The sequence below is a fragment of the Centruroides vittatus genome, unplaced genomic scaffold (genome assembly GCF_030686945.1).
Source record: "Centruroides vittatus isolate TY-2023 unplaced genomic scaffold, ASM3068694v2 contig_549, whole genome shotgun sequence".
Classification (NCBI taxonomy): Eukaryota; Metazoa; Arthropoda; class Arachnida; order Scorpiones; family Buthidae; genus Centruroides; species Centruroides vittatus.
Genome location: NW_027122325.1, coordinates 7,147,963 through 7,165,450, shown reverse-complemented (window position 1 = coordinate 7,165,450; position 17,488 = coordinate 7,147,963). Strand labels below are relative to the sequence as shown.

The 17,488-nt window shown below is 31.9% G+C and overlaps 1 protein-coding gene across 4 annotated transcripts in view; it reads right to left on the bottom strand.

Annotated features, from left to right (window-relative positions):
- Positions 1-1,833: 1,833 nt before the first annotated feature.
- The window catches only part of LOC136978756 (uncharacterized), a 43,088-nt gene continuing 27,433 nt past the window's right edge, over positions 1,834-17,488 (bottom strand). For 3 of the 4 annotated variants that reach the window (XM_067274569.1, XM_067274566.1, XM_067274567.1), the window contains 4 exons: positions 11,862-11,931; positions 10,619-10,686; positions 4,335-4,429; positions 1,834-2,701 (listed from right to left, as the gene is read on the bottom strand). In XM_067274569.1, coding sequence (XP_067130670.1) covers positions 2,569-2,701; positions 4,335-4,429; positions 10,619-10,686; positions 11,862-11,931 — 366 coding nt within the window. In that variant the 3' untranslated portion in view covers positions 1,834-2,568. The remainder of the gene's footprint in view (positions 2,702-4,334; positions 4,430-10,618; positions 10,687-11,861; positions 11,932-17,488) is intronic. The other variant, XM_067274568.1, reaches the window with a different exon arrangement.

The following is a 17,488-nucleotide window of genomic DNA, read 5'->3' as shown; positions in this document are numbered from 1 at the left end:
TGTTTTCATACAACACATCTCCTCACGAGTCGACTAATGAAACGCCTTCCTTCTTATCGTATGGCCTTGACCTGAGATTTTCTGATGCTGACATCATTCATGCAGCAGCCGATGGTGATGCAGTCCAAGATCACAGGGCCCTTCTGATACAGCAAGTCCATGTGATCCAGGAAACAGCTTCGTACTTGAGTCAGTTGAGAAATAAGAGGAATAGGGCATACTAGAACCATAATAGAGAGACACGTTTATTTGTGGTGGGCCAGAGGGTGTGGCTGAAGTCTGCCGTAAGAAAGAAGAAAAAAAATTTGCACCCAAGTACTCTGGTCCTTTCAGGATATCTAGAGTCATGGGGCCCATAAATGTGGAAATTAAAAATTGTGAGACCCTCTCCAGAGCTATCGTGCACATTGATAGAATAAAGCTCTATTTCTCGAATGGAAAGGAAGCTAAAGCCAAGGTGCCGAACTGTTCTATCCCAGTTATTGTAGAGGAAGAGGCTCCCGAGGAAGCTGACATTCTGTTCTTGAAAAGTTCACAGGTATTCCAGGGGTGTATCCTTCACCAAACTGATCATGTTACAAAGGAGAAAAGCAAGGAAAGTGACGCAGCTTATCCTTGGAATAGGGTGAATCCCCATTATGATCTCAGAAACAGGCTGGTCCCTGACTTCAGGCAACTCTACCATGGCTGTAAACCCTAATATTTACATTTTTTTTTTTTTTTTTGATGGGGTCATATGTTCCTTACATCTTTTCCTGCTCTCCCCCTTCACCATGTGGTGGGTCTGACTTGGTGGAGAAGAGTTGTGTAAATCTGGGTGTGTAACCTAGAGTGGGAGATTTATTGGAGGGTGTGTTTCTAGGAGAAGTTAGAACAGAAGTGGAAAGAGAAGGAAGAATCAGTAGGGAAGAGTGTGGTGTGTGAAAGTGTGTGTAAAAAATAGTTGGGAAGCTGGAAAGTAAAGACTGTGCAACCAGGTTGCGGGAAGATTTCGTTTTCAAACTGTTTCCTGTCCGATAACAAGTAAAGAAGAGGTACACTTTAAACTCATTGTCGGTACGTTTTATGTCTGCGCGTTACAGGAATTCTGTAGCATATTATTGTCGGGAGGATTGTGTGTTAAAGCTATTCGGTAGATTGGATTGTCGAGCTCTGTACATTCCTGTGTGTTTCCCTGGATGTATTGTATGTTCCAAGAAAAATTAAAGGGTTATCCTGTTAATTTGGATAGTTGTCTTTGTCTAGTCCCTACTGAGATAAATGGATTCCCCCTAAGCATCTGCTCTATCAAGCACATTTGTTATCAATTTGTCCCATCGAAGAAATCACTAAAGTTCTCCATGTTGACTCATTCGTACTTTATATAATCTCACAGTTATACTTAAAATGAGTACAAGATTTCTATCCTACGATTATTTTTTATTTTTTAGGAAGAGATTTTGAAAATTATTAAAGAAAATGATATCAATCGAATGTTCAATCAATTTATCCATTAAGAAATTTTTAAATTAATAATTAAAGATAATTCATAAATATGACCTAATAATAATCCTATTTTCATTTACTTTAAGTTTAGTAACTTCGTACTTGAGTTTAAAAAAGTTCATAAAACGGTATATACTGATTGTCAATTTCACTTTTGTTAATAACTCTGTGCAATAAAATTGTGAATTTGAGTTTATAATAATATACAATTTTTTAAATAAAAAAATGAATAAAAATATTCAATAAATTTGTTTTAAGATTTTTATATATATAATTAAAAATAAAATTATTGTAAAGAATTAAGAATATACTATAATATATTTTTATTAACCCTTTAAAGGAGGGGTTTTAAATTCTTAATAATGCAGAAAATAATTTTATATAATAAAGAATTAAATTAAATTAGTATGTGAAATCAAATTATTGAGATATTTCTAATTTACTATATAATTGATATTATTTATGATATATTTTAAAAAAAATTAATCTCGTAGATGTATTCAAAGCATGTTACACATCAGTTACATTACTTCTATAACCTATCTTTTCTTTTGATTATGGTATATATATAAAATGTATTTTGTCTCCTTCTATAATGCTATTTTACATATATATATATATATATTTTTTTAATATTTTCCCTAACCAAATATTTAAACTCCTCAAAGGGTTAATTAGATTTCTTTAAATCTTATCATTAAGTCAATGAAGTTATTGTAATTAATATTTGTGACTTATTTAAAATAATATAGTAGTATTAAAATTACATATAAATATGCAAAAAGAATTTTCAATATTTTGGAAGAAAGAAGAAAAAATACTGTTTAGAATGTTAAGAAAATATTATTATTCATCAATATTTATGTATATAGATATAAAGTTCAATATTTTATCCATTGATAAAATTTATACAGTACTATATTTTAACAATTACAAATATTAAAATTTTATTGAAATAATTTATAGATTTCAAATAACATTCAAAATACTTTGTGTTGTTCTTTGTTCATGGTATCTTGATATATGCCTTGAAGTGATAACGGAAACAGGAATATGTGTTTAAAAATAAATATATTCACTTCATCACCGTCTTGGAAATCTATTATTATTTCGAAACCTTTGATAACGGTATTCTGGAAAAATACTAGGACGTGGCGTACAAGTAATATTCGGAAAATTAAGCCCATTGCAATGAATTTCTTCATAAGGAGAAGAACTGCAAAAAGAACAAAAGCAGTTTACATTATTTTTTTTTTAATTTCCTATTAATGGCTTATCAATTTTAATGTACAAGTAGATCACTTTTATGACCTAATTGGTTACTAGAGAAAAAAATCTTTGTTAAGTAGAATTACCAGATGTTCCAATTTAAGTAAGATTTTCCCAAGTCCCAAGTCCCATGCTAGCTATCAAAAATCCCATACAGATGACATCTAATTTTGCACATTATTTTACACAAAACCAGAAAAATCAAATTCCATGTTTAAAAACGTATCATATATAAGTTACAGTTAAACTCTGTGCAAGGACCATTCTGAATAATTTTGGCACTTGAGGCAAGCCTAAGAACTAAGCCAATATACTTATATTTCTATAAACATTATGACACCTTTTTTTAGTATCCCTTCCAAGTTATAGCTTGATGAATCAGATGTTATCATTTGTTTAATGTATAATTTCAGCTTAGTTTATTGTATAATTATAACAAAAAAGTTTTTACTTGAGGCAGTTGCCTCCCCATCTCATCTATTGGCATAACTGACTCTGTGCAAACTTGGTTAATTATTGTCATTAACACTCAGTAGAAATTCAGAAATTCCTAGAATCAATATTTTGAAAATAGAGAATATTTTGAGTTGCCAGTTAATATTATGTTCTATCATTCATTGTTGGTTCATGAACCAACAATAAATGATGGAACATGAGTTATAATGTATACTCGTGAATTAGCTTCTGATATGATAAAGAGAGATTTAATTTTCTCTTGATTGATTTGCTAAAAATCACACCTCAAGAATATCAGTGGAAAAACAACATATCTGGTCAACATCATACATCACAAAACTACTTCTCTCCTAAATTTTCCTAAAGAAACCTTCTCTTATGGTTATAAATACTAATAATGATTTTTATTACTTTACTTTAGGTCCTTCTCCTTCTACTCCATCCCTTTCTCTCTCCCAATTATCCATTTTCTTGCATTTGGTAAACTATCAGTTATATCTATTTAAATAAAAAAAAGTTTTTTTAAGAAAACGTTTAGGAGAGAAAGATAGATGTTTGTGTTATAAGATAGTGTATGTATCAAACTTACCTGTCATTTATGCTTGGAGTGATTTTCCAACCGGTATTCTTAAAGTGTAATTTTTAACAAAAGCCTTAAAAATGAATTGTAAAAACCCAAAAGCAATAGGATAATAAAGATGTAAACATCAGAAAAGTAGTCTTTTTGGGTAAATAATTTCATATGGGAGTTGTTGTTTTACAGTTTTTTTGTATAATATCCTGTAAATATCATGCCAAAAATTTTTACCTTTGTACCCACTGAAGAGGAACAGAAAATGTTCAAAATGCATGTAAGAGTAATAAAGAAAAAATAGAAACATCTAGAAGTTTTTTCTTTCTTTCATACTATAAGTGTAATAATTCCTGATTAGAAAAGGTCAAAGTAAGCAAAAAATAATTTAAAATGAATTAAAGACAAGAAGCTAACTTTACAAAGTTGTTTTACATGTTTAGTTTTTATTTTTAAGACCCAGACACAGCTATAGATTTTTTAGTAATTAACATTCTAAATTTAAAATTATTTACACAATACATTTTTAAATTAAATAAAATACAATACTTACTCAAATAATATCCAAACAATATAATAACATAAACAAAATCCACCCACCATAATTAGACCAATGATGAGGCAAAATAAAATGGGAACTTGATTTATCTAAACAAACAATATTTAACATCAGTATAATAATAATAATTTTTCCAATTTCAAAATATTTAAAAAACTTTTATAAAATAAAAGCCATTATAAGATTTCAAAGTAAAATAGAGATTTATCCTTATTAATAAATTTGTGTGGTACAATTACAACTAAATTTTAATATAATTATTATTAAAATTACAATTTTGTTGTATTTTGTTAATAAAGTTGATATGTGATCAGAGTCAGTTCTGATAAGTGTGCAGTGAATGCCTGCACACAGGCGGCAAAATTCCTAGGATAACAGATAGCACACTTTAAAAAATGAAATTCAAATATAATTTATTATTATTTTAATATAGTGGTCAGCAATAAAATAGATTAATATTTGCATGATGACCGATGATATAGCATAGCTGTGCAGTGTATGGATACAAATAATTCCAAAGCATACATGTTAGGTGTTTGAATTAGAACACTTATAAGTGAAAGCAACAAGTGATGGGGAATTCATGCATTGAACTAGAGAAAAATTCATCAGTGGGAATTTCATAATCACTATGATTGTTTCTTGTTTTAAATCACATAAAAAGCATAAAAACTTGGAGTTTGTAAAATTTTAAAGTTTGAAAACTCAAAACTTTGTTTATGTTAATGTTTTATGATTAAGTTTAAGGTTATTTATGTAATAACATTATGAATGGTCTTTTATTCCCGTACCATTATTCTTAAAGTGATACTTACACCATTGTTTTAATTGTTAATGGAACAAAAAAAAAATTTAAATAAAGAAAGAGATGCACATGAACATTATTAATTTAAATATTCATATATAAATTAATTTTTATATATACATATGTATATATTGTATTTACTGTATGTACTAAATAAGAAAAATTTCTTTAAATTAATTTTATTTTAATTTGCAAATTTATTTTATAGCAGCACTAAAACAAAACTTTGAACAAAGTTGCCTGTTTTCTTGGAGTGACTTGATGTGAATAAAATTAAAATAAATATATATCAAATATTTTTATAGATTTTTTTTACCCCTGTCAACTATATGAAACTGTCAAAACATACCAGTAGGCTCTCATGGGTTGGGTTAAGTTGTGAATTTACTCACAGTCAGTATTGATAGGGCAGCCAAATATCTGTAGCATGCAGGCAGTTAGCAGTCCAAAACCAGCCCTGTATGTGGTATGTGATATTAAAATGTAAATTATAAAAACAAAAAATTGCTGGTTTTATCACTTAAGATATACCTTCAAAACAAAATTCTACTTGAATGGTACATTATAAAAAAATAGTAATAAACTATCAAGTAAATTAAAACTAATATTTTTTGTTTTCTTAAAGTATAAGCAATCTTCAATCTACGATTCAAATAAAATCATAGCTTGAAAAAAATAAGAATATCAAATAAAAGAATACATAATATCATTGAAATTTAAAAAATCCATGTAATATATTCATTTTTCCTTTTTAATAGATACTCATTTAAAACTATTTGAAATAACTATTTTCAATTCCCTTCCCTCTAATAAATTAATAAATTCAAAAATAGCTTATTTTCAAGAGTCAGTAATCTTTCTATTGACTAAGATACTTTGGAATAGTTTTCCATCCATCTTTAAAAATCAACTGTTAAAAAATAATAATAAATGGAAAAAAGACTAAATATAATACACTGTAAAAATTAGCAACAACAAAGTAAACAAATTATTACATATATATCATTAATGACAAATGGCTGATTAAAAATCCATGTCCTATTTTGACACATTGACTATCTATTCACATGCTTTGTTCTCTACCCCAGGTACTCTGGTTTTGCCAGATGGCTGCACCTGAGCACTCCCAGTACAGCTCATCTAAAGCTATATATATTGTTATTATCCCAAGTATCAAGTTAGCATTTTGATACTTTGTCCATAGTGAGAGACTTATGTTTGTCAAGTGGTATAATGTTATCGGTCTCTGCATGTTCACTTGACCCTCATTAATAGTTACTTCCAACCCTTTCTGTGTTGTCATGCTGTCAGGTTTCAAGTTCTCTTCCCATGGATTGTTGTTTATAACAGCTAATTTTGTTGTTCTGTTCTCGCTTTCCTTTTTCCCCATTGAAATTCAATGGAACCTGTTACAGCATACATTTCTCTTGTTTGTGTGGATGATATGTGAATGTGGACAACAGTCTTCCTTTAGTAGAGTCCCATGCAGTTGAAAGTCTTTGATCCATACTTTGTTTGTGGGCTTAAGTTAGTCTAATTCTTTGATTCCATGTCTTTGATCATGGTGTTGTTTCTGCTTTGCTATAAGTTGCATTTCTATTTGTTGGAATTTATTCTTATTTGGTAAGTTTGATTCCAAATCAATTGGTCTCATTCAGATAGCAATGTCTATAATCTCCTGCCCATTAATAGTTCCACAGGCAAGTAGCCATTTGATAGTGGTATAAAACAATAGCACCATCCCTTTTCTTTAGGCATCTTTTTATTATTTTTACCATCATCTCTGCTAATCTGTTGCTCTGTGTGAAGTGTGGGCAGTGGCGTAGCGTAGTGGGGGCGGCAGGGACGGCCCGCCCCAGGCGGCACTTTTAGGGGCGGCAAAATTTCACATTAAATAATAATAATATCTTGTAAAAATTTTTGTAATAAATGTGATTATTATATTGCAAAACATGTATACATGACTTTTTTATTTGTAACCTGTACAATACACAATAATGATGATTGTTCTTGCCGAAAAGTTTTTTAGAATTACTGTATATTTTAGTCTTTTAAATTGAGATACCTAAATAAGGGGGCGGCGAAATTTTCCTCCGCCCTGGGCGGCTGACTCCCACGCTACGCCACTGAGTGTGGGCTGGAAATTACATTGAGATTAGAAATCTTAATGCTAGATTTTGGACCACCAGGATACACTGTATGATGACATCACATCTGTCCAATAAAATTACACAACACAAAAATATGAAAGATTTAAACATCTTGTACAAACTTTTTTGTTTCATTCTTTCTTTAGCTTATTATGTGTAAGATGTACTGATTCAATGTTAAGCTGTATTAAAGCTATTCTTTATCCATTAATTTTTGCATGTCCATTCTTGAAAAACTTTCAAGCAAGACACCAACTCAACTAGTTATATGACAAAAACCCCCCATTCTGATTGAAATTTTGAGAACCCTGTCAAGTATAGTGCTTCACTACTGTAAATTATCATATATTATTTTTTTCCTTGTACAAATTATGTACTAGTATATAATCGTGTCTGTTTGATTGTATCGGGTGTTGGTAGTTGTGAAGGGCTGATTGGACAATAAAGAGACCATGTGACAAAGGGAAAATCCCGGATGGCGGGATATATAAAAAAGGGAGTCTTGCGTGTGCAGGGACCTTTTATCTGCCGTTTCAACTTGGATTGCACCCTCAAACTCCTGAGTCCAAATGACAATAGAGGGGACATTAGAGAGAAAAGGCAATATGATGAACATTGAATAGGAAGAGGTTAACCATCGGCGAGTCGTAGATATGGAGATCCATATACATCGGTGTGAAGACACCTCAAGTAAGTAGAGAGTTTATAGTATCGAGTGATGCCATATCATAGTCGATCTTCGTGAGATGATTATTTTTAATTCAAAACTGTTCAGACCACTTGGTTACCAACCTCATCCGTAAATCGAGATTGTTACTGCACATAGGCAGGAATCTTGGTATAGAATTGCATCCACATGGACCGATCGCCCTGTAAATATTTGTATTATCATGAAACATGAATTTATTAGTTATATATTCGGATGATATACCTAAGATTTAGCCATATATTTAGTTGGCTTGATCGTGTATGTGATTGTAGTGGAGAAATACTTGTAGTTCTAATTGTTCTAGTTGTCAATTTATTAAACTTGTTTAACCAACGTAGTATTGTGTCTATTGTAAAATCCTCACGATTACCCACCTCACCTATAGACAAGATATATTCCAATATATCCTAGTCACTACACAAGTTTAGAGGTGTATGCTATTATTATTAATAGGGTTTCTGGGATACCATGGCATGCAAAGATTGCTATGAAACACTTTATGATTTCTGTTGCTTTTACACTTTCCAGTTATGCAACCTCTGATTATCACGAATAAAAAATCTGTGACCACTAAATATCATTTGCAATTCAGATAACATAGGTCATTATGAGGTTTTGCCACAGTCATTCTGGGAATGTACTTGAGATTAAGAGGTCTTGAATATTGTTGTTCTTGAGTGCATTGATCACAATTCTTTATTTGAGTAGTTATGTATGTGGATAGTCCTGGCCACCACATTGACTGTTATGTGTAGAGCCAACACTTATCCTGAGATATCCCATATAAATTTTGCCTATCACTCATAATTGTGCTGGGATAATCTGAGATGTTCTTGAAAACTCCCACACATGTTCTTATTGAAGGAAATGTAGTGCATTGTCACTAATTTTATTTTATTTGTATTTTTTGTTCAATTTTGTGTATTGATATTAGTTATATAATTGATTTTGTGTTTAATTGGTAAAATGGAAATGAATTCCGTTTCATATAAGAACCACCTTTTGGGAGGTGTTGTATGTCGCGTACCACCCTTTGATGGGTGAGGCTTGTAATTGGTTATTGGCTATTTGACGGGACATGTATCTCGGATGGTGGGAGCTTTAAATTGTGTGTTGTGCATGGTGAGGGACTTTTTTGTGCCTGGACTAGACTCCTAAGGCCCAATCGAGTGAGAAGAGAAGGTAAGAGTTATTTGCTAATAGCACAGAAAGCAAGCAGCGGACCGGTGAGGCCGAGAAGAAGGAATTCATCTCCATCGGCATAAGGACACTGCATACTCCCTTTATAACAGGCATACCACATGGTAGAGTAGTTATTCATTCAATCATCATAATTATTTTGTTTGCGAGAACTTTTCCAACATGTATGGATACTCCTTGCTAGCTGACTGAAACCATCGTGTGATTGTGAATGACTGTAGATAAACTACACACACAGGAATATCGTCTGTAAATATCTATGTATCTGATTAGGTTAAGTTGATGTTTTTATTGTTCCATATTTTTTTTTTGTCTTCTCCTTTTTAATATTAATTTAATAAAATTTGTTGTTGTGTGACATTGCCTTGTTAAGTCCTCATAATTCTTACCCGATTAATATGTCTAGATTGTTTCGTCCATCTCAGACACTACAGAAAATTTAAGTTTTAAGATTGATAAATAAATCAGATATTCATGTATTATTTGAAAGTACAGTCAAACTTGAAAATTTTGAGAACATGGACAAAAGTGTTTCCATTTAGCATTTTCAACACATGACTTTGCAGAACTGAACAGAAGCTTGACAGATGTGAATAAGAATATCTTTCTTTTTATTTGTTTGTGAAATGTTGAAACTACCCATCTTTGGCTACAAAATAAAATTAACCTTTCCTCAAGTATTGTTAACAATATAATGCCATAATTGTTGAACTTCAAACAACAAATCAGGTTGCCAATCCTCTTAATTCTGTTTTTCACAATCTCTTCCATTTCTATTTCTCTCCTTTTACACTAATCCTTTTTTAGTTATAAGATTAACTTATCCACAGTAATCATTCTGTTGGTTTATCACAGTGCTTCATAATTGTAAAATTTCCATTCTGTAATGTTTGGACCTAAATATGTTTTGCTTTTGTCTTAGGTGTTTGTAAGAGTCAATCAGATGAATTTCCAATTTACACTCCCAGAGTTGGCATCTCACAATGATCTTTTGTTTCATGTTTAACAATATATCTTGTATTGTTAAAATAAAGTTTTTTTTCATTTGTAACTGGTTTTAGTATCTAGTAAATACATTACAAACCTACTTATCTCACAACTACACCTTGTATGATATTAATAGTTTTACTATAAAATAAATCATCTATAGAATAAATTGCAATTTATGTGGTTTTCCATTTCCATTTCAACTTCATGTATTATCATCATTTCTCTACTCACACACAGTTTACAAACTTTATATTTTTACTTTTTTTTTAAATAATAAAATTCAACTAATAATTAAACTATAGTATGAATTAGTATTAAAAAAAATTTAGAAACTAATTTGTTTTGTAACTAAACTAATGCTATTATAAAATTGAAAAAAGACAAAATGAAATAGAATTACAAATTATTATAAAGAATAACATACATCTTGTAATGAATCATCCCAGAAACGATCACAAGTTAGATATGAGCAAACAACTTTGTTCAATTCATCTAAAGAAAGAATAATTTAAATTTAAATCAAGCAAAAAAATAATATATTTCAAATATTGATATTAGAAAACATGAAATTTTAAAAGCTATTTTAATTAAAAAACAATAAATACAATTCTTACTTTTATATTAATTTTTAAAATCAATTTCAATAAAAATGAAAACTTTGGTAAGATAAATGATAAAACCTTCATCAAAAATTTGTTTAAGTTTCATATTTTCAAGTTTAATATGTATTTCATATGATTTCTAACAAACTTTCACTTATAAAGGTATTCATATATAACTGAAAATCAAATTTATAATCTTTTATACATATATACAGCCATATCTCTCCTTAAACTTCCCATATTTAAATTCCCATTACAATAAATGCTGTTTTTTAATACTCGCTGCAAAATTTGAATCAAATAATCCTAGTATTATAAATTTCTTCAGAGCTAGTTTATGAAAAATATAAAAGCCATGCTTGTCAAAATAGGAAATATGGAGTGATTTTGTTTTCAGTATTTGATTTTTATTTATTTCAGTAGTATTGTAACTGTTTTTTCAATATCTGTGTAGTTTAATGATTTTTATTTCAAAAATGTCAGTGCAATCTTACAAATTTATTCTTAACTGAAAAATACTGTGGAACTACCATCAATATATATGACATAAAAAAAATTATCATATCTAATAATATTTAGTATCAAAATGTTGAATACATTTTTTATAAAAAAATTATTTGTAAATATTTATTAAGATTATAAACTAATATAAAAACAGACAAACTTTACATTAAAAAAATGTTAAGTATATAGAATATATAACAAAGCTTCCATGTAAGTGGCATTTATGTATGTAAATTTACTTGTAGATCAATTATTTTTCTATACTTACAAGAAAGTTTTATAATTGACATTTTTTCATATTTTATATTAAAATTTTATGTGAATTTCCATATTCTAATTCAGTGAATATTTCATAATTTCTTACATCAAAATAAAGGAATAGATCTAATTCATTTTATTTTAAACTTATTTAAAATCAAACTTTTATCCTAATCTTCAAAAATTGAAACATTTACTTTACAATAACACACTAACATTCAAATATCATGATAATTTAAAAATCATTACTATTATATATATTTTATTATTGAATAAATGTTTAAATTAAACTATACATATTACCTTCAATATCATGAAAATCTTTTAAAGATAATGTGGCTAATAATCCTAAAGTGCATTGTCTGATAACAGCCTGCAAAGAACAATTTTAAGATTGTTATGTAATTTTACAAAATATTATTATAATTATTGTTCATAATAACAAATCCTTTTATATAAAAATAAAAATGAAATAAAATTAAATTAATAAAAACATACTTTTTTTTATGATTTTTTGTATTAAATTAAGATAAAAAAATTTAGAAAAATAATTTCATTTATTTTTCTATTAATGTGAAATCCTACTGATAAAAAATAACTTTATGTTGGAATCAACGATTGAAATTATTGTTAAATGCTATATGACATCGTTACGTATAACACACTGTGTCACGGTAATATCTGTAAATATTTTTCTGTTGTGTAATAAAAGGTTGGTGGTGCTGTTGACCCCTCGGGGAGCCATTGGTGACGGTGACCTCGTTTCACTTTCCCCATTTTTAGTGCTGACCTTCCATAAGTCAAGACAGTGTAATCTTTGTGTATTCTTGTTACTTTGTTACATAACCAATTATGCAAATCCAACCAGTTTTTATTAATCTCTGACAAGCAACATCAAGTCTAACACTTTAAACACATTCTTCTCAAACATTTACAATTTTTTTGTTGAGAAATAAGCTGTCAGAACAGAAATATTTCGTAATCAAGGTAGATGTGCAGATAAGTATGTTATAGCTAGGGTTGCCAGGTTTCTATGATTGGATGAAAGGACACCTAAAATGATTAATGTTATTGCTCTCCAACTTCCATCCAAAAAAAAAAAAAGTAAAATTAAATGCATTTAGCAGTTAATAGCTATTCTGTTTATATTTTTTAGATTTTGATTTAAAAATGATAATTTTCAAATTGACTATAAATATTTGCAAACTTACATTTAATTTAGAATTTGCAATACTGTTGTGTCCGTAAAATAAACGATTACTGTTAACGTATATAAACAACTTTATTAAAATAGAACGTAACGGCGGGTAATACAACGTAACGTTTGTGCCTCCAGGTCTAAGTGTTACAACAGCTAACGCACGACTGCCCGAAGACAAAGAAGCACGACAAAGACAAAGGTCAGAGGTGCGGGGTCGCCTAACTAGGTCAAGGGGCAATTCGGTGTGGGTTATCCTCTGGAGGTTTACATACATAACAAATACATAACAATTCTCCCACGCTTAATAAAATGTTTAAAATTTGTTCGTTTACAGATTTAGGCGTTGTACTGGCCTTCGTATTTGCGTTGATCGTCGAGGCTCCGATTCATTTGAGTTTGTCATCGTTCGGCTAGACTCTCCCTCCTCCTTCTCTAGGGGCTGTTCGGAAGTTGTTTTCGTCATTGTCTCCTTTTTGTTGGGTAAAGTCGTTACAGTTCCTTCGTCGTAGCTAATTGTGCTTGGGTGTGGACTAGCACTAGCTGGGGATGAGTCTCTACTGTTAGCTATGTCGTTACACTTGTCAATTTCCTTTTTGTTGAAGTCGAATCTTATTTGAATAGGATTTGTCTGTTTGTTGATTTCACATGGGCGTAGTTGATCGTAATGCCTTTTAATTACGTATCCATCGTCGAGTTCAATTAAGTAATGTACACGACCTAGTCGTTCAACAACAATACCATATTTCCAAGGGCCGGACGTTGTGTAATTTCGGGATTGTACACGATTTCCCACACGATAAAATTTGTAGAATTTCGGTTGTTCGGTTACGTTCCTTTGGGAAGCTTGTGCCTGAGGTTTGAGCAGATCTAATTTTGTTCTTATTTTGTGTCCTAACAAGTTTTCTGCTGGACTTTTCCCGTTAGATAAGGGAGTCGCTCTATACCGGAATAGTAGTTCGTGGAGCTTCTGATGTAGAGTACCACTTTCATACTTCATACATTTGAGGTGTGTTTTTAAGGTGTGACAGTATCTTTCAGCCTGGCCATTTGTGGCTGGGTGTCCTGGTGCAATTAAGTTTTGACGGATTCCGTTTCTCGAACAAAACTCTTGAAATTCTTGTGACTTAAAAATACTTGCATTATCACTTACTAAAATCTCAGGTAGACCAAATCGACCAAAGACTTCACGTAGAAAATGAATTGTGATGGATGTGTCTGGTGCTTTCTTTGTATAGAATATTTCTGGCCACTTTGATTTGGCATCAACAACAATAAAGAAATAATGATTCATAAATGGTCCTGCATAATCGATGTGTATACGTTGCCAGTTTTTTGTAGGCGTTTCCCATTTGTGTATTGGGGCCTTTGTTGGGTTTTTCTTAATGTCACAGCACTCTTTGCAACTTTTAACCATATTCTCGATATCAGAGTCAATATTACGCCAGTAACAGTAATTTCGGGCTAGAGCCTTCATTCGAACGATTCCTACGTGTGTAGAGTGTAGCTCTTGCAGGACTGCTGGCTGTAAACTTCTTGGGACAATTACACGGTGTCCTCTAAACAGAATTCCGTTGTGTGTGGATATTTCTGGGTCGTACATATGGCCATTGACAATGTCATTTTTGATCTGTGATAGTTCCTTATCAATTGATGATTCTCTTCGAATGTCCTTGGCGGTGATAGTTGCAGTTGAGATATGTTTAACAACGGTGTCGTGATAAGTATCATCGTGGTCTTCTGCCTGGGCTTCTTTTCTTGTTATGGGTATAGGATTCCGTGACAGGTAATCAGCATTTGTATGTTCAATCGACTTCCTATGTTTGATGGTATAATCGAAGTTGGAAAGGAAGTGCGCGTATCGTAGCATTCTTGTAGCTGTCAAAACAGGTAGCTTCTTGTCGGGATGTAGTATCGTCATCATGGGTTTATTGTCGACTATAAGAGTAAATTTCCTTCCATAGATATAATCGAAAAATTTCTTACAAGCCCAGTACACAGCAGTGGCCTCTTTATCCAGTTGGCTATAGTTTTGTTCGGCAAATGTGAGAGATCTGGAAGCAAATGCTATAGGCCGTTCTGTTCCATTTGGCATCTGGTGTGACAATATTCCAGAGAGTCCAAATGGGCTGGCATCTGTTGCTAATGTTATTGGTAGTTTAGAGTTAAATGGAATTAGTACCCTATCACTGATAATCTCAGCTTTTGCACGAATGAAAGCTGTTTCCTCCTCTGCTGTCCAACGGAATTGAGCGTTTTTCTTTAAACGTTGATTCAATGGATATAAAATGTCTGATGCATTCTTTATGAATCTGGAATAGTAATTAACAAGTCCTAGAAATTGGCGTAATTCTTCCACATTTCTCGGGCGAGGTGCATCCTGGATGGCTTTTATTTTGTCTGGAGACTTTTGTAGTCCTTCTGCACTAATTATATGTCCTAAATATTGTACTTTTCTTTCAAAGAATTTGCACTTACTGATGTTTACGTGTAAGTCATTAGCTCTCAACTTGTCTAAGACATTCAGTAAACGGTTCATGCATTCTTTATAAGTTTTTCCTTGAATTATGATGTCGTCAAAATAAGCCACCACTCCTTCAAGATTTTGGGTGAATTGGTCGATAAACTTGTGGAACTCGTTTGGTGCAGATTTAATTCCAAAAAATAATCGTTTTGCTAGATAGGTTCCACGGTGTGTTGAGATTGTTTGTATTTTCGCACTGTCATCATCAACTGATAGATGAAGATAAGCTTTGTGGATATCTAACGTGCAAAAATAAGATCCATTCTGTAATTTATTGAAAATATCTTCAATGCGTGGAATTGGGTGGCGTGAGTCGTGCAACTGTTTGTTGACTGTGACCTTATAGTCGGCACAAATTCGTACTGTCCCATTGGGTTTTGGAATAACGACTATGGGTGTTCCCCACTCTGAATAATCCACTTTTTCGATGATACCCTCACTTTCTAATTTATCTAGTTCCTTATCCACTTCTTCCTTTAATGCATATGGAACTGGGCGTGGTTTTAAGAACATTGGTTTGGCACCATCTCTCAGTTTTAACGAGCAAATATAATTAGGTATTTGGCCAACTGTGGGAGTGAATACATCTGAGTAGCGTTCTATGATTTTTGAAATGGATGTTTCTGCTTCTGTTGACGAAATGTTGTTGACTGTAGTTGTGTGACTGAGTTCATTGATGTCAATCCTTAAGCTCCGAATCCAATCTCTTCCTACTATTGCATTTTTTTGGAAGGGAACGACATACAAGTCCTCTATACTGTAGTTATCATCATATTTTGTTTTCACTTTTGCTACTCCTAGAGGTTTGAAAATATCTCCTGTGTAACTTCGAAAAGTCACTTCCGTTTTTGCTATAGGTGCGTTCAATTGTAAGCGATTGAATTCGTCGATACTGATGAGAGTGACGCGACTGCCAGTGTCACATTCAAAACGGACTTTTTTACCGTTAACGTAGATTTCTGTGAGGAGTCTGTCATCGGTTCCTGTTGTATTAACAAATATATCTAGAACGCTGTTTATATCAAAGTCAATTACACGTTCGTGATTAATATTGTGGACGTTATGATTCCTGTTGATTGTTGACGTTTGTTTCCTTAAGAATGATATGCAAACTTTCCCCGTGTGGCCCTTTTTATGACATCGTTCACATTTCAACTGGTCTTTGACTCTACAATTTACTGATTTATGGTTGTTTTTCCCGCAATGTAAGCATAGTCCTTCTAAATGGAGTTCGTGGAGTATAAGTGGGTTTCCACTGCGACCTTCTATTCTGCTTTTGTTCCGATTTGACGGTTGTATTTGGGGGTGTGAGCGTCGTTTTATTTGAGTATTTTTGGTAATTTTGTGAACAAGGTGGTTACTTTTATATACTTCGTCGTTTTCGATTTTGGAAGCTTCTATGGCTAATGCAATTTCTAGCGTCTGTTCGAAGGTTAGATCAGTTTGTTGTAGAATTTTCTCACGGATGTCGGCGTCTCGTAAACCACGTATGAATTGTACTCTTAACATTAAATCTATGACGGATTTTATACAGTCCGCATTGTTACAACTAGACTTGAAATCTGCGCTTTTCGAGAGTTGTTTTAAAGAAGTCACGTAATTTGAAATGGACTCACCATTATGTTGTACTCTGGACAAAAATTTATGCTGTTCTGTTAGGATATTTCGTTTGGGTGTTAGGTGATTTTGTAGTAACTTCATTAATTCAGCAAAGGTTCGCCTAGAGGGTATTTCTGGTGCCGTTAGGTTGGTCAGTAGCTGATAATGTTTCGGTCCAAGACAATTGATTAATATCATTACCTTAGCTTCTTCAGTAATGGCGTCAGTTCCGGTTAGTCCTTTGATTTTGAGAAAGTTATCCAGTCGTTGGGAATAGTTTTCAAAGGTCTCGGACGTTTCGTCGTAAGTTTCGAAGGTTAAGGCTTGCGTTTGGAGAACTCGTTGAACTGATAGTTCTGGTTTGTCTCCGCTGACTGACTCTGAGTTTCTTGATAAACACATCCAGAGTTGAAATTAATTCCGTAAGTTCATTCATTTTTATATCCTTTCTGTCTTCATTGCTAATTTTATCCTTGTCGTCAATTTTATCCTCGTCGCCAATTGTTGTGTCCGTAAAATAAATGATTACTGTTAACGTATATAAACAACTTTATTAAAATAGAACGTAACGGCGGGTAATACAACGTAACGTTTGTGCCTCCAGGTCTA